The sequence below is a fragment of the Carassius carassius genome, chromosome 30 (genome assembly GCF_963082965.1).
Source record: "Carassius carassius chromosome 30, fCarCar2.1, whole genome shotgun sequence".
NCBI classification, from domain to species: Eukaryota; Metazoa; Chordata; class Actinopteri; order Cypriniformes; family Cyprinidae; genus Carassius; species Carassius carassius.
The window spans coordinates 22,312,208-22,330,482 of record NC_081784.1 but is presented as its reverse complement, the minus strand read 5'-3'; the positions used below and the strand labels follow the sequence as shown (position 1 = coordinate 22,330,482).

Here is an 18,275-nt window from a genome sequence, read left to right as displayed (position 1 = left end):
TATCGGTGTGTGATCCCTGCACGCACGGCGTTTTACATCGGGTTCCCGTAGCGTCTTAGCTGAGACGCAGTACGAGAGAGCTCTCGTAAGAGAACGTACTCGGTTACTAAACGTAACCTCGGTTCTCTCTAGAAGAGCGAACGAGTACTGCGTTCTCTGCCGTGCGTACGATTCACTCTGGTTCGCTTCGGCGATGAAATAAATCAGGTGAGTCAGCCTTTTTGAGCTCCTTTTATAGGTTGGGCCACACCCGTTTCGGCGGGAAGTGGCAAGAAGGGGTCTGATGATTGGTCTGATGTTGCATCAGCCTGCGCTCGATAGGCTGTGCAGTTGCCGCAGAACAAGCCATTGAGCGAGCGAGCCGTCTCGCCTATGGCTGTGTACTGCTGCAAATGCGCTTTACAAAAATACAAAATTAAGGATAATTTTTTGCTTCAGTATTTCGTGAAAAGAGACTTTTCCCGTAGCGTCTTAGCTAAGACGCAGTACTCGTTCGCTCTTCTAGAGAGAACCGAGGTTACGTTTAGTAACCGAGTACGATTTGTATAAAAATTGAATAAACAATAAGTTAATATTAAGTGCATTTTAGGCACCATATTGCCTGTTTTAGCTCTATTTCACCAACGAAAAAAGTTGAAAACTAATCTACAGCAGTAACAGCACTGATTTTGAGAAACACAATGAGGAGGTGTTTCCTAACTGAATGAATCCACTTTTTGAACAAATCAGTCATTGACGTAATAAATAATTATTTTTTGTTTTCTCCCCTCTCTTTTACTTCTCGATCTCACTATACAGTTGTGTGAGGATGTAGCCTATGTCTAAGAGTGTGTATGCCTTCATTTTGCTAGGCATGGCAAATGTTTTTATATATGCATGTTTTAATTATAACTGTGAAGCAACAACATTGCTATTAAATGTGCTATACAAATAAATAAAAGTTGAAGTTAAGTTCAAATTCCATTGTATTTTGGTGGCTTGATTTTGTAAACAACTTCAAAAACATTGCAAAAAAATAAAATGTTTTGCAGAATGTTTTGGTCAATTTAGTCAGCTTTTTCATTGAACCAGAAAGAAACTTTGAGAAGAAGGATAATGGAACGGCCTCCATGCAATAGTAAGGCTTTCCTCTCTGTACACATATCCTTAAGTACAATCCTGCCTGTTTTATTGGTGTCCCCTTCAAAACTTGATCGTGAGAAATGTTATGTTTATTGCCCCCCCCCCAACATTTAGATGAGATTTTCGCCCCTGACTTTGACATATCTAAATTCAGCCAAGACTTCTGTTCCACAATCAGCTCTTCCCCAATCAGTACCTTTGACCTCGTCTCTCGACTCATCACTTCCGCTATCATCACTGCTGGACATCTTTTACAATGCATTCCCTCACAATGCTGACACATGTTTTCTATCTATTTATTCCTAATCTTGTTTAAGACTAACTAGGCTAAAAAAATAAATTGCCAAACATCCTGTGATACCAGCTTCATATGCACTTCTTTTAAAGACACTTATTTTAACAATTTTTTACTTTGATACTCTCTGTTTTCCCATGCAGGTACATCAGCAAGATGTCTGTGTAAAATCACTTCATCTGCATTTTAAGGGTGTCTTTATGATTTCAGTTTTACATTCTAAATCATAAACATCTTAAAGACATAAACGTCTATTAGACCTTTGATAGGAAATGTCCTATTGACGCATTGCAGATGAGCAAATACTCTAATAAAGACATCTTGCAGATGTAAATGCAAACATAGACATCTCTGTTATGTACGTGTGCTATCAGGTTTCATTTTAAGTGTAGTTAAAGTTTTGGTTATTTTGTTTTGTGTTTATATACAACCCGAATTCCGGAAAAGTTGGGACGTTTTTTAAATTTGAATAAAATGAAAACTAAAAGACTTTCAAATCACATGAGCCAATATTTTATTCACAATAGAACATAGATAACATAGCAAATGTTTAAACTGAGAAAGTTTACAATTTTATGCACAAAATGAGCTCATTTCAATTTTGATTTCTGCTACAGGTCTCAAAATAGTTGGGACGGGGCATGTTTACCATGGTGTAGCATCTCCTTTTCTTTTCAAAACTGTTTGAAGACGTCTGGGCATTGAGGCTATGAGTTGCTGGAGTTTTGCTGTTGGAATTTGGTCCCATTCTTGCCTTATATAGATTTCCAGCTGCTGAAGAGTTCGTGGTCATCTTTGACGTATTTTTCGTTTAATGATGCGCCAAATGTTCTCTATAGGTGAAAGATCTGGACTGCAGGCAGGCCAGGTTAGCACCCGGACTCTTCTACGACGAAGCCATGCTGTTGTTATAGCTGCAGTATGTGGTTTTGCATTGTCCTGCTGAAATAAACAAGGCCTTCCCTGAAATAGACGTTGTTTGGAGGGAAGCATATGTTGCTCTAAAACCTTTATATACCTTTCAGCATTCACAGAGCCTTCCAAAACATGCAAGCTGCCCATACCGTATGCACTTATGCACCCCCATACCATCAGAGATGCTGACTTTTGAACTGAACGCTGATAACATGCTGGAAGGTCTCCTTCCTCTTTAGCCCGGAGGACACGGCGTCCGTGATTTCCAACAAGAATGTCAAATTTGGACTCGTCTGACCATAAAACACTATTCCACTTTGAAATAGTCCATTTTAAATGAGCCTTGGCCCACAGGACACGACGGCGCTTCTGGACCATGTTCACATATGGCTTCCTTTTTGCATGATAGAGCTTTAGTTGGCATCTGCTGATGGCACGGCGGATTGTGTTTACCGACAGTGGTTTCTGAAAGTATTCCTGGGCCCATTTAGTAATGTCATTGACACAATCATGCCGATGAGTGATGCAGTGTCGTCTGAGAGCCCGAAGACCACGGGCATCCAATAAAGGTCTCCGGCCTTGTCCCTTACGCACAGAGATTTCTCCAGTTTCTCTGAATCTTTTGATGATGTTATGCACTGTAGATGATGAGATTTGCAAAGCCTTTGCAATTTGACGTTGAGGAACATTGTTTTTAAAGTTTTCCACAATTTTTTTACGCAGTCTTTCACAGATTGGAGAGCCTCTGCCCATCTTTACTTCTGAGAGACTCTGCTTCTCTAAGACAAAGCTTTTATAGCTAATCATGTTACAGACCTGATATCAATTAACTTAATTAATCACTAGATGTTCTCCCAGCTGAATCTTTTCAAAACTGCTTGCTTTTTTAGCCATTTGTTGCCCCCGTGCCAACTTTTTTGAGACCTGTAGCAGGCATTAAATTTTAAATGAGCTAATTAAGTGGATAAAAGTGTACAATTTCTCAGTTTAAACATTTGCTACGTTATCTATGTTCTATTGTGAATAAAATATTGGCTCATGTGATTTGAAATTCCTTTAGTTTTCATTTTATTAAAATTTAAAAAACGTCCCAACTTTTCCGGAATTCGGGTTGTATATAATTTTCTTTTTTTCTCTTTTCAATATGCTTATAAAGTTTTTGTAACGTTTTAGTTATTTTAAATGAGAAATACAATTAGTTTAAAGTTTTTAATATTTTATTTCAGTTTTTAATAATAGCAGTTTTTGTTTTTGTTTTTTTACAGTTTTAGCTGTAGTTTTCATTTTAGTTAGGCTACTCCTGATTTTAACTTATAATCAACTGAAATCAGAAACTAACAGCCTTCCTTCCATTTACACCTGCTAACATCCATCCATGTGTCCCAGATAGCACAGAAGTGCTACCTACTCGACCAAAATGAGAGTTTTGCTATTGTCCTGTCCCACCAATATCTTAAATCTAGAAAAATCTAAAGCCAGCCCGTGAACTCAGCCCGGCTGTTACAATCCCCCTCCTCTGGTCAGCTAGCTCCCCCATCTGTCCACATGAAAGATCAATTTAGACCTTCTTCATCTCTAAAATTGTTTGCATCCTTTCCTCTCACAAATCATTCGAGAACATAATCTTCAGTGCAGTCAGACTGGAGATTCATTTATTCAGGTTTCACCTCTTCTAGGACACTAATCTTGTATGAATAAAAGACCCTGTCAGTTCCTCAGTATTTGTTCTGTACTCTATGCAAACCTGGGTTGCTTAGATTAATGCACCTTGATTTTTAGCATGATATTCCTTGTTTTTAAAGTATAAATTCTAAGCAGCATTCATGTAGGTTACTATAACTTTAGTTTGTTTTCGAAACAGAACTTGTCGTGTCGAATTTCAAAGCTGTCAGTGACAACGTCTGTCCAGTAATTACCACAAACAATGATTTTTCGTACATGCAACATCAGTTTTGAAGCTGTCAGAATTATTTTGTTATGTAGTTTGTTAAGTATATTTGTACCACTGAGGTGTTACAGTCTTAATACTATAGCTCTGCTTCCTGTAGGGTTCACATTTTTCAGTTTGATTTGGAATATCTCTAAAGAATAGAACAACACTATGGGAAGAAAATAATCTTTAATAAGTCTAGTTAAGTTATCATGCTTGGTTGTTGTTTTCACGAGAAGTACAAAAATGTATCTGAGACTTTTTCACTTTTATTGTATGATACTCAGAAAGAGTTCAGAGAAAAAACACCCAGAACACTCAGAAATGACTAATGGCTTGTTAGACCGAGAAGGCTTTATTTTATGGGAACTCGGCAACCTCTTTTCTGTAAGAGCTTGTTCTGAACTGTCTATCTTGTGTAATTGGACCATTACAAATAGTGAAGTCAGATGGAGCGATGCTAGCAGTGTTTGCCAGTATTATTAGGACACTGGAAATTAGCATTTAAGCAAAACACTGAACTCCCTGTGCTCATTTGTTATGTGGTATAATTATTTTTTTATAGACCCCTGAACCTATTTATTGATGTTTTATTGTTTTGTGCTGATTCATTATTATGTCCTTTTTAAAGCAGGACTTAACATGATACAGCTTAAAGCTAGTTTCAATAATATATATATATATATATATACATAATTTTTTTTTAAACGCAAACCAGATGAAATTAGAGTATAAAACTGTTCGCCCGAAGAGCGTAAGCTTTTATTTTGTTCCACGCGTGACTTTTATTTTGAAAACTGTATCACGTTTCCTGTTGAAACTCTTGCTTGCGGCCGGTTACAATCTGAATCTCCATTCGGATGTAAAAGCTGTAACTGTACAACGAGAGATTCTCTAAACTTCAAATTAATTTGAAAGTCGGCTCGATGATTGGTATGATTTGTGAGTTGCTGTCATAGCCAAATAACACTATTGTTTTTCTTAACCACCTCGTCTAAACATAACGTAGCTAGTACACTGATTCATGTCTGGTTACCGTGTTTCCATATTTAAATGGTTGATTTATGCTTATAATCCTTACAAATAAAATGCCATTCTTAAATATAAATTAACAAATATATATGAAATGATTATATTAGCTTGTTTGTAGATGCAATTAATGGTTTTCAGGATAAGTGTATTTGCTCAAGTATGTCTCAATTGAAAGGAAACGCACTAAAAGGGAGCTGAACTGATGAGTGGAAGGAGGAGAAGCAAACCCAATCGGGGTGGAGGACGGTTCAATAAACCCAGAGGAAGAGGTGGAGGAGGAGGTGGAGGAAACAGGAAAGCTGCTAGTGGAGGTTGGGATGATGAAGATGATTTCAGCCTGGACTTGGGTCCCAGTCAGTCCTTCAAGCCTCCCTTATCTAGAGGTCAAAGAGGTGTCCGAGGGGCTCGTGGAGGATCCGGCAGAGGAAGATCTCAGGCACTGCCCAGAAAACATGACGAGGAGGACAAGAGATCCAGATTTAAACCCGAGCAGGTGCAGCTGCCCCTGCAGAAGATACACATGACGTCCGCGAACAGACTACAGGTCAAAGAGCTGCTGCGGGAGCTTCAGAGCCACGACCATCAGACACCAAACAGGTGAACTTGACACTTGGCCTCACACTAAATGTTCCCTCTGTTCGTTTTCTCCACAGTGGTTTTAACCTCTTAACCCCTTGTGTTGCACTTTAAGCAGTAGTTTTGTTTGGTTTAGTGTTCGTTCGGTGTGTAATAATTGAATATTGTCATGCAGCGGTTCTGACTATGAGGGTGGTGAGGAGGAAGAGGACGAGGAAGAGGAGTTTGATGAGCTGGACCGTCGTGAGGAAGGTCAGTTCTGGCAAACCCATGATGACGGAATAGAATGTGCAGAGAGTGACGACTGGATGGAGGAGCCGGTCGAGGAGAAGCACTCGAAGCCGGAGCCGGTGATCTCCCTGTTTGCTCTGGGCACTCTTTGCAGGTACACTTTGACTAAAACAGGCATCACTACCTCCGTTTCAAGATCACTGTAGTGGGAAAACATATCGGTTAAATTTACTATAAAAATACAACAGCTGTGGTTTTCAGAAATCCACCAAAAATGTGATGAAACTCTATTTACTTATGTAATGTTGATAAATCACTGTACTTGAACTACTAAAATTAGATTTTTACCCTAAAATGTACTTGTACTCACCATTTTAATGCAGGTTCTGCATGTGATGAATCCAGGTTTATTGTAAGTGGCCTGTCTAAAACATTGGCCAATGCACAGGGTCATACCCAAAACACAAAAAACACCATTAACACACGACTCTTAAGTAATGCAATAAACATTCACTAAATAATGAAATGTCACTCAAAACATCTGAATGTAAAATAGTGTTAGCAAAAAACAGAAGCAAAACTGTTTAAATAAAATCTATTCATATGTGATGTCACTAAGGGACCATAAATTATACCATAAATTATACGGTAATTCATTAGTTTTTACTTGCAGTAACCATAAATTTGAGAGTATTGTATAGTAAAATCACATATAATGCAATATTAGGCCATTTATAGATTTTCATCTTAAAGTTAATAACTGTAATGATTGCTTCTGTAATATAGCTGTAAAAATAACAAAAACTGTAGAAGCAAAATATCCTAGTTTCAATTTACGAGATGATCAAATTATTTATTAAAAATATAATCATATGATGTGTCGTGTACATGCAGGGACTTCTGGGAATGCCTTTTTTTCACTGTGAATTATACAGTAATTCCTAGTTTTTGCTTGCAATAACCATACATTTCACAGTGTTTTACATTAAAAAAAATCACTGTATGATTAATAAGCAATAAAAGTGTTTGTAAGTAATAAATAAATTAACAGAAAAATAACACAAAACTCCCTAATGTACATTACTGATAACAAAAATGACAAGAAACATGACTATATTTAATATTTAAATACGTTTCATTTTTGAGAATGTTTTTTCACCATAAAATTGTTTTCTAATGCAAATGAGCTTTTACTTTTTCCTGTTAAAAATATAATTCCAGTGTATTATAGCATAACATGCAGATTGTTAATGCCTGGGTGGTAGATGAGGTGTACTTTTAAGCATACTTTATAAAGTACTGAATCCGTTTGTTAACTCCGTGCACTGTTTTAGTAACTCCGTGGTTCCCACGTTGCAGATACGGGTTTGATCGTGAGCGCTGTCGACAAGCTTTGGAGGCTGGAGAAGAAAGTGGACGAGGTGAGGTTGGAGCGACATTAGAGCTCCTCCTATCCCAGATGTTCACAGAACGTTTTGGCTCCGGCGCCCTCAGACCCCAAACATCCGAGCTCCCTTCTCCAGAGGAATGTGTAGCTCTGCGACAGGAAGAGGCCCTCGCTTTGACCGCAATCTATGGGGATCGCTTCCGTGAGCGCATCAGCAGTCGTGTTTGGACTATTCAGCTCGACCTGCTGTGGTTGGATGAAAGTCGCAACAAAATTTCAGACTCTTCCAATTGTAAAAAGCAGTTAGGATCCAATCAGGTTTGTAAGTTTTACCTGAAGGGGGCAGGTTGTAAGTTTGGAAACCGCTGCAAGTTCAAGCACCAAACTCATGAACCGAGCTCTCCTAGAGATTTTTGCAAGGGAAGTCAACCAGGGTTTAGCAGCACAGAAGCTCCCGTTTACCAGCTGGAGATTCGTTTCCAACCAGGTAGTTTATATCCTTTTCAAGCTCCGCTCGTGGCCTTCAGTAGCACCAATGAATCGCTCTCTGGCGCGGGACGCCTCAGTGTCACAGAGAACCTGTTCGATCAGTCACTAAGTGCTGCGCGGGAAGGAGAGCCGGTGGTCTACACCCTCATTTCCTGTCTGGAGGAGGACGGACCTGCCAGAGAGCTGCTGTCTGCTGCTCATCACAAGTACAGTGCTCCGCCCCCTGTTCTGACTCCACCCACCATCACTCCAGCCAGGAGTCAGAGCAGTAGGAACACACTAGCCAACAGCATTACGACTGATAAAGCAACTAGAGATCGCTCAAACAACACCACCGAGAGCACAAACCACAGAGTGGGACAAAAGGAAGGTAAGGGATTGGGCGTCTCAAAACTGAAAACTTCAGCCAAAAAATGAAACTTGTGTCATCATTTACATTTGTGTGTTCAATCAGATGCGTCATACCGAAGACAGGATATTGATGATGAACAAGAAGATAGTGATGATGAAGATGAGGAGGAATGTATCCCAGTGGAAAATGAGAGCTATGTGAACTTGAGGAAGAGGATGGTGAAGAAGAGCGAGATCAAAACTGAGCAGATACTGCAAGAGAACAAGAAGCTCTGCGGAGAGTTCAAGAAGAAGCAGGTAACACTCCCGGGCTTGGATGAGTGTGGGACTGTTTTTGGTGTAATATAGTATGAAGATTTTCCTGTCTTTTCTTATCCTCATATCATTTCAAACCTGTACAGAGTGCTGCAGTGATCTATTGTTGTAGGCCAGACTGGAAGTGAACATCACCCTGCTTATCTTATATATTGCATTTAAGCAGTAACCCGTTCATAAAACCTTCTGACTTCAGGACAACGAAGTGCTTAAATCTACCTTGTTTCCAGGTTTTAGAACTGAAATGATCGTGTTATTCACTGAAAGTCTTGTCCTCTACTGTAGTTTTAAATCCAATATATTGCCTATTAACAAATTGCGTCAGGGTTGATGTTAATGATTACAAACTTCATTGGTTCCCTCATTTCTCGTGACAAAATCTCATCATAGAGCACTTTTGGAGTGATTTGGTTTGAAACTTGACAGCACCCTGTTTCCATTTACTTTCATTATACAGAAGAGAGCAGTCAGGATATTGTTAAAATTTATTGTGTTCTCTCTCAGTCGTCGAGGCGCTACATATCGATGCAGGAGCAGAGGCAGAAGCTACCTGCATTCCTGAAGAGGGAGGCCATATTGGATTGCTTGAATAAGAACCAGGTTCTCGTCATCAGTGGGATGACTGGGTAAGACTGGGAGCTGCAGCATTTAGCTTCTGCTAACCAGTTTCTTGACATCTCTTCATGTCTGAATTCATGTGACTTCAGATGCGGGAAAACCACTCAGATCCCTCAGTTTATCCTGGATCGTTTCCTTCGGACTGGACGGCAGGATAAAGTGCCCAATATTATTTGCACTCAGCCACGGCGAATCTCTGCCATCGCTGTGGCGACCCGAGTGGCCCAGGAACGAGCCGAAGCCCTGGGTCACTCCACAGGCTACCAGATCCGTCTGGAGACCGTCAGGGTAACACCGTTTCTACAAACCAACCACATTTACTCTAGGCTGAGTGATACGTCAAATATCTATGATATATTCTCAGTTTAATTTTAATCATTATTTGATTATCTTTTGTTGAATTACAGCTACTATTAGATATGATATAACTATAAATGTGATTTAACAAAATTTCCTGTGTTTCTGTGGCTCAGTGGTAGAGCATTGTGTTAGAAGCGCAAGGTTGTGGGTTCAATTCCCAGGGAACACATGTTAGTCTGAATGCACTATAAGTCGCTTTGGATAAAAGCGTCTGCTAAATGCATACAATTAATTTGATTTAATTTAACTAAAACGTCATTATTTTAGTTCTTGCATGAAATGTTTCATCTTTACTCCAGCCTTCAGTGTCACATGATCCTTTAGAAATCATTAAAATATGCTGATTTGCTGCTAAGAAACATTTCTTCCAACTGTCACTTTTAAACAATTGAATGCATTCTTGCTGAAAAACGGATGAATGTGTGTATATGTTGTCTTGTGTCCAGTCCTCCAGCACCAGGCTGATGTTCTGCACCACCGGCGTCCTTTTGCGCAGGTTAGAGGGCGACTCCGAGCTCAGCGACATCACACATGTTATCGTGGATGAGGTCCACGAACGGACAGAAGAGAGGTTTGTGGAACGCAATCGTACACCTAACAACACATCCTGGGTCTGACGGTAACACGACTCCTGTCTCACAGTGACTTCCTGCTGCTGGTTCTGAAGGATCTGATCGCGAAAAGAACGGATCTGAAAATAATTATGATGAGTGCAACCCTGAATGCCGAGCTCTTCTCCCAGTACTTCAACGACTGCCCCAGCATCCATATACCAGGTCCTCCATCCCATTTCTGAGCTTAGATTAGATCATGAAACATTCACGGTTATTGATCATGAAGAAGATGCAACCTTAATATTTAATCCATAACACATTTCATACTTACTTTTCGAAATGGACTTTCTTTATCTGAAGGACGCACATTTCCAGTGGAGCAGTTCTTCCTTGAAGATGCTATTGCTAAGACCAGGTATTTTGACTCATCTATGATTATGTTGTATTCTTCACACAATAATAAAAAGAAAGTCTTCACCATGCAACCCGTTTGGTTGTTAAGGTATGTAATTGAAGATGGTAGTCCATACCGGCGCTCCACAAAGCAAACTCGTCCCTCCGCTCAGGGTGGCATGACTGGGAAGGGACGGGCTCCTGTTAAAGACTTTGATGAGGATCGTGGCTGGTCCTGTACGTCCTTCATGAAAAAGGATTCGGTCAAAGACAGCATCCCTGATCAACAGCTCAGTCAACAGGAGCTCACCGTCCGATATTCCAGTAAGAACACAAATCGATTTTCTCTTCATTTCCTGTGCTTATTTTTTTTTTGTGTGTTCTCTGTTTTTAGTGATTGTACAAATTACAGCCTACTACTTAAATCATTTCTTTATATTAGATCTTTGTGTAATTTGACAAAACAGCCTGAAATGTGTATATCTTTGTGCATCTCTTGTCAAGATTGCTCAAAGTCTGTAGTGAAAACATTAGCTGCTATGGATCTTGATAAAATCAACATGGACCTTGTGGAGGGTCTGTTGGAGTGGATTGTTGATGGAGACCACAGCTACCCAGCAGGTAAAGAGCACCATAAACCCCTGCACTAGATCCCTGTTCAAATAATCTTCTTCGTAAGGTTAAAATAAGTCACAGTGATGGACCGTGTGTGTGTGTGTGAATGCACAGGTGCTGTTTTGGTCTTCCTACCAGGACTTGCTGAAATAAAGCAATTATATGAGCAGCTCCAGTCGAACAGGATGTTCAATAATAGAAGAGCAAACAGGTAGATTGTTCTAATGGGTTATTGCTGTACTTTTGTTTAACAAGAATGCTTTAGATTGATCAAAAATAATAGTGTGGAGATTTAATAATGCTATAAAAAACAATTTCCTTTTAACTATTGAAAGGTAATGTATGTTAATATATAGAAGTAACATTAATAATGAAATGTGTTGTGACATGTTCTGGTTAACCTGTAAAAAGTGGATGATGAGTGTGTGTACATTTTTTTTTTTTTTTAGGTGTGTAGTGTATCCTCTACACTCAACCCTGTCCAATGAGGAGCAGCAGGCGGTCTTTAACCGGCCCCCTGAGGGTGTGACCAAAATCATCATCTCCACCAACATCGCTGAAACCTCTGTCACCATTGACGATGTGGTGTATGTCATAGACTCTGGCCGGATGAAAGAGAAGAGGTTTGAGACAGATCTAGATGTTTATTTTTCTTGGATAACATTGACTGTTCTTTCTGGTTTTGGATGCAGTATCATATGTTTGTGCATGTGTTAGGTACGATGCCAGTCGCAGTATGGAGAGTCTAGAGGACGTGTGGGTGTCTCGTGCCAACGCTCTTCAGAGAAAAGGCCGTGCCGGTCGTGTGGCGTCAGGTGTCAGCTTCCATCTGTTTACGAGCCATCGCTTCACACACCACCTGAGCCAACAGCAGCTGCCTGAGATCCAGAGAGTTCCTCTGGAGCAGCTCTGTCTAAGGTAACCACCTCAAAAGGAAACGAATCACAAAAAACACATGCTTTTACAATAAAACACTTTAATTAAAGGTTCACCCAAGGTCACCCAAAAATTAACATTTGCTGAAAATGTACTTAGCCTCAGGACATCCAGGATGCAGACGAATTAGTTTGTTCACGGGAACCGATTTGGAGAAATTTAGCATTACATCACTCAGTGAATGGGTGCCGTCAGAATAAGAGTCCAGACAGCTGATAAAAACATCACAATAATCCACAAGTAATCCACACCACTCCAGTCCATCAAATAATGTCTTGTGAAGAAAAAAACTGTGTTATAATAAACAAATCCATCACTAAGACTTAAAACCATCGCCTCTGTTCAAAATATGAGTCCATAATTCATAATAACGTTTCCTCCAGTGACAAAATCCATCCACTGTTGTTCTCTTATATAATAATTCACCAATGTATTTGTTTGTTGGACGGTTTTTTGCTTGTAAACGGCGCTTGATCTGTGCACATTCCTCTCCTGATTCAGACGGGACAGCGTTTTTACTGAAGAAAGCAATAGTATGGATAAATGTATGTAAAATGAATGTTAAATATAACTTAATGGTGGATTTGTTTCTTACAAACATGCAGCTTTTGACTTCACAAGACATTTATTTGATGGACAGGAGTGGTGTGGATTATTGAGATGTTTTTATCAGCTGTTTTGACTCTCATTCTGACGGCACCCATTCACTCCAGTGGTGAGGAAGTGATGTAATGCGCTATTTTTCTTCAAATCTGTTCCCATGAACAAACAAACTCATCTACATCTTTGATGGCCTTTTAGCAATTTTAAATTTCAAGTGAACTATTCCTTTAATACAAGTAAACTTCATGTGAAACCCAAGTATGACTGGTTTAGATCTTAATAGTTTAAACTTGAACCCATTTCTGTTCATGTCTTCCAGGGTTAAGGTGTTGGAGGTGTTTGCAGAGCGTCCTCTGGAGTCAGTTTTCTCTCAGCTTATTGAGCCGCCTGAGGTGGGCAGTCTGGAGGCCGCTAAACAGCGCCTGTGTGCCCTGGGTGCCCTGACAGACAAGGAGTCTCTGACGCCCCTCGGTTGGCATTTGGCCTGTCTGCCTGTGGACGTGCGCATCGGTAAACTCATGCTGCTGGGAGCCATCTTCCGCTGCCTGGACCCTGCCCTCACCATCGCCGCCAGCCTGGCCTTCAAGAGTCCATTCGTAAGTCAGCAGCCACATGTAGAAGATCCCACTCCAGCGCTGTACTGTGTTACCTGATGTCTTGTCATGCTCACAGGTGTCTCCCTGGGATAAACGAGAGGAAGCCAATGAGAAGAAGCTGGGCTTCTCTCTGGCGAACAGTGACCATCTAGCTTTGCTGCAGGCGTACAAGGTCAGTCCAGGCTCTGATCAAACTAATGACTAAAGGGTATGCAATTGAGAATGTGACTATGATCATACAATTGATAATGTGATGTTTTTTTCATATATATATATACATTTGTGCTTTTAGCTTACAATAAAGTTGTATTGTACTCCATTTGAATGGCATTTTTTATTCCATTCACAGACTTCAGCATCTCATTCTGTTTACACCTGCATATCAAAATCATTATTTGGATTTTTTTTATTTTTTTTCCCCCATTGGCTTTATTACGCTGATAACATCATACGTATTGTTTCCAGTTGTAAAACAATACATTAACAATACATAAATTCTAATATGCTGATTTGCTGCTCAAGAAACATTATTTTACACAATATTTACAGATTATGTGAACATACTGACAACATTCCAGTGAATTTTATTTTCTGTTGACAATGCTATCAGTAGTTTTTTGTAACATCTTTCGTTGATTAGACCATAAGACACTTTTATCAGCCAGTTCTAATTTCATGACCAGTCATGAAAATAATCAGTATTGTCAATAAACTGATCTCCATCTGATCATATTCTTTACACATTTCTTATAATAACCCATTAAGATCTGAGCCTTGTTGATTATTGGGTGCATATTCATGTGTGTGTAATACGCTGGTTAATATATAATCATGATATAAACAGATTTGTTTGCTCAGGGCTGGTGTAATGCAGCACAGAGCGAAGGTAAGGCAGGTTACCAGTACTGCAGAGAGAACTTCCTCTCGAGTCGGGGCTTACAGGTGAGACTGGACTCTGATTGGCTCAGTGTTAACGTCAATCATTTTGGCATGCTTGGGTAACTACTCTGTGTCGTGTGTGTGTGTGTTCTTTCAGGAGATAGCATGTCTTAAAAGGCAGTTTGCAGAGCTCCTGTCCGACATTGGCTTTGTGAAGGATGGACTGAAGGCCAGGGTCATTGAAAAAATGAGCTCGAAAGGAAGTGACGGGGTGCTGGAGGCCACAGGTTATGAGGTAACCGATTCTTGAGTACAGAGACAAGAACTACAGAACTGAAAGATGTCCATGCATTTCTAATAGATTTTGATTGATTTAAGTGTTTTCATAAATTTCTGACTGGTGGCAGAGACCGCTTTGAAAACCGGTTTCAAAATTGAAATTAAAATATACAAATATTTTACATTATTTCACTAAAATGGTGCATTTGTTTTAACATTCTAGTGATCATCTCTTGATTAATATCAGTTTGGTAATTGTGCTGTTTTCAGAACTATTTGGAAGATGTTTTATTGCATCTCTTCCAGACAGTGAATGCTTTTTGACACTATATGTCATATTTAGACTGTTGGGTAAAATCTATACAAGATATTTAAATATTGTAGGTAAAAATAATGATAAAAACCATTAGTGTGAACTCACAACCAGCAGTGTTTTTCTGCACCTCACAGGCCAACCTGAACTCTGATAACACCAAGCTGATGTCAGCCATGCTGTGTGCAGCTCTCTACCCTAATGTAGTCCAGGTCAGTGCACACATGTCTCTGATGTGTAAGATGTTTAATGTGACTGTGTGTAAAGCAGGCAGTGTTTTGTTTAGGTGAGATCTCCTCAGGGGAAGTACAAGCTCACTAGTAAAGGAGCTATGAAGATGCAGCCTAAAGCAGAGGAACTGCGCTTCATGACCAAGAGTGATGGAGCCGTCCACATACACCCCTCATCTGTCAACTACTCTGTAACTATCTCATCTAAACTACATCTGCTCTGAACATAGCATCTGAAAAATCAAGCATTTTCTGCTGAAACACTGTTTTCAGGGCTGGATTTAGTCAATTAGATTGGGAAAAGCGGGCGTTTTTAGACTGCACTATTATCAGTAATATTATTTATATATTATATCATAATTTATATAAGACCTGTCTGTATTACATTATTTGTAAGTTTGTTTTAGAGGCAGAGAAATTTAATATAATATTAAATATATTTAAAAATGTAGTATTTTCTGTAATAAAATTGGGTGCAGATAGATAGACAGACAGACATAGATAGATAGATATATTTACATATGTATGTATGTGTGTGTATATATATATATATTTATACAGTACAGACCAAAAGTTTGGAAACATTACTATTTTTGATGTTTTTGAAAGAAGTTTCTTCTGCTCATCAAGCCTGCATTTATTTGATCAAAAATGCAGAAAAAAACAGTAATATTGTGAAATATTATTACAACTTAAAATAATAGTTTTCTATTTGAATATACTTTAAAAAAATAATTTATTCCTGTGATGCAAAGCTGAATTTTCAGCATCATTACTCCAGCCTTCAGTGTCACATGTAACATCCGGTCTATCACATGATCATTTAGAAATCATTCTAATATTCTGATTTATTATGAGTGTTGGAAACAGTTCTGCTGTCTAATATATTTGATGAATAAAAGGTTAAAAAGAACTGCATTTATTCAAAATAAAAAAAATTCTAATAATATATATTCTAATACTATATTTTCTTTACTATCACTTTTTATCAATTTAACACATCCTTGCTGAATTAAAGTATTGATTTTATTTAAAAACAAAAAGAAAGAAAAAAATTACTGACCCCAAATTACTGACCAGTAGTGTATATTGTTATTACAAAATATTTATATTTTAAAAACATAGCTTTTTTTTTTTTTTTTTTTTTTACTTTTTATTCATCAAAGTATCCTAAAAAAGTATCACATGTTCTGAAAAAATATTAAGCAGCAGAACTGTTTCCAACTTTGATAATGAATCATCATATTAGAATGATTTCTAAAGGATCATGTGATAATGATCCTAAAAATTCAGCTTTGCATCACAGAAATAAATGATAATTTAAAGTATAATACATTTAAAAACAATTATTTGTAATAATTAAAATTAAATGTAATAATTTATCACAATATTACATTTTTTTCTGTATTTTTGATCAAATAAATGCAGGCTTGATGAGCAGAAGAAACTTCTTTCAAAAACATTAAAAATAGTAATGTTTCCAAACTTTTGGTCTGTACTGTATATATATATATATATATATATATACACACACACACACACATATATATATATATATATATATATATATATATATATATGTATGTGTATGTGTATGTATACAAATTCATGTGTACTGTATATAATGTGCAGATTATAATTTTTTATTTCATTATTTTAATTTATTCAGTTACATGTATTTTTATTATATACAATTAACAGTATATACATATAGACACACACACATCATTATATAAAATATCTAATAAATTAAATATAATAAAAATGTTTTATTCAATACAAGCATATATAATAAAATTCTATATAAAAATAAAACACATAAAATTACATTTACTTAGTTCTTAAATTATATCGATCTATCTATAAAATTTGTGATTTTGTTATTGTAAATTGGATGTTATCATATATCTGTTATTATATATACATTTGAATTGTCTTAAATCGAGTGTAACTTCCACTCTGTAGGTGCGGCACTATGACAGCCCATACCTGGTGTACCATGAGAAGGTGAAGACGAGTCGAGTGTTTCTCCGTGACTGCAGCATGGTGTGCGTGTATCCCATGGTGCTGTTCGGTGGCGGGCAGGTGAGCGTGGAGCTGCAGCGTGGAGAGTTCATCATCTCTCTGGACGACGGCTGGATCAAATTTGCTGCTGCGTCTCATGAGGTAAAGCAGACGTGCACTAGAATATTATAGCATGCTATGGCAGTATTTGATTTCAGATTGTGTTTATGTAGGTGGCTGAGCTGGTGAAAGAGCTGCGGTGGGAGATGGATCAGCTCTTAGAGGAGAAGATCCGAAATCCCAGCATGGATCTGATCAGCTGTCCTCGAGGATCTCGCATCATACACACCATAGTGTCAATCATCTCCACACAGTGACACACATTCATCACAACAAGGTGTTCACCTGAAAACAGCCTTATAGCTTGTCAGTAGAAGATTTTTGTTGAACCTTGTGGAGGCACTTGAAAAATCTTTCATACAAATGCATAAAATGTATTTTGACAATGTGTGATTTCACACAAACATATCCTGAATCCCAGAGCCTATATTGGACTGCTTTACTGCAGTATTACAAATGGCATGAGATTTTTGTGAGTATGAATTGTGTCAAATATAAAATTCACTATTATTTTGTTTTGAATTATCAACTTCTATTATAATGTGGGACTACTATGAAATGCCAATGCCAAAAGATGCGTAATGAAGTGTATGTAAAAAAATAAATGAATTAACTGGATTCAAAATCATGGATTTTCTTATTTAAAAAAAATATTTTTCCCCCCAATTATATTTAGGCACTTGTGATAAAAAAAATAACAATTGTGTGATTCTGTTGTGTTTCTATCATTTGTGCAATTTTGAAAATGTCACCGGCTTCTCATTACATGATTGCATTTTTTGGGTAACACTATTACAGTATCCACCTAAACAAAATATATAATAAAAAAAATATATATATATATACATTTTAATCAGCGAACTGAGGTTTTCCAAGACTGTAGGAATTTTGGTTGTTGAGAGGTTGAATTAAAAGAAGAAATATTATGAATTTTTGTTGTTTAGCTTATTTTAAAGCTTGCTTTGATTTATGGTTTGATGATTCGATGACAATTAGTTAACTTTTTTTCAGTGGCTTTTCTACCGTAGCTGGCACAGCTGCTGCGTCATTCAGTGCTGTTTAATATACGAGTATAATATTTAAAATCAGACTCTGATCATTTCTATACTACATTACATATAGTGGAGTGGCT

General features: G+C 38.0%; 1 protein-coding gene across 1 annotated transcript; it reads left to right on the top strand.

Moving 5' to 3' along the window:
* Nucleotides 1-5,448: 5,448 nt before the first annotated feature.
* On the top strand, nt 5,449-17,665 carry dhx57 (DEAH (Asp-Glu-Ala-Asp/His) box polypeptide 57). Its single transcript, XM_059518019.1, has 22 exons — nt 5,449-5,891; nt 6,046-6,255; nt 7,461-8,347; nt 8,432-8,625; nt 9,148-9,269; nt 9,351-9,549; nt 10,068-10,192; nt 10,264-10,397; nt 10,536-10,590; nt 10,678-10,892; nt 11,073-11,189; nt 11,298-11,394; nt 11,633-11,806; nt 11,901-12,101; nt 13,042-13,318; nt 13,395-13,490; nt 14,177-14,260; nt 14,355-14,492; nt 14,927-15,001; nt 15,076-15,210; nt 16,985-17,185; nt 17,257-17,665. Exons 1-22 carry the CDS (start codon nt 5,497-5,499, stop codon nt 17,398-17,400), a joined length of 4,275 nt encoding a protein of 1,424 aa, XP_059374002.1. The 5' UTR covers nt 5,449-5,496; the 3' UTR covers nt 17,401-17,665.
* The last annotated feature ends 610 nt before the right edge of the window (nt 17,666-18,275 follow it).

Coding starts and splice junctions, on each gene's coding strand:
- dhx57 (XM_059518019.1), top strand. CDS start 5,497: ATGAGTGGAAGGAGGAGAAGCAAACCCAATCGGGGTGGAGGACGGTTC. Junction 11,807..11,900: donor GGCCGGATGAAAGAGAAGAG/GTTTGAGACAGA, acceptor TGCATGTGTTAG/GTACGATGCCAGTCGCAGTA. Junction 12,102..13,041: donor CTGGAGCAGCTCTGTCTAAG/GTAACCACCTCA, acceptor CATGTCTTCCAG/GGTTAAGGTGTTGGAGGTGT.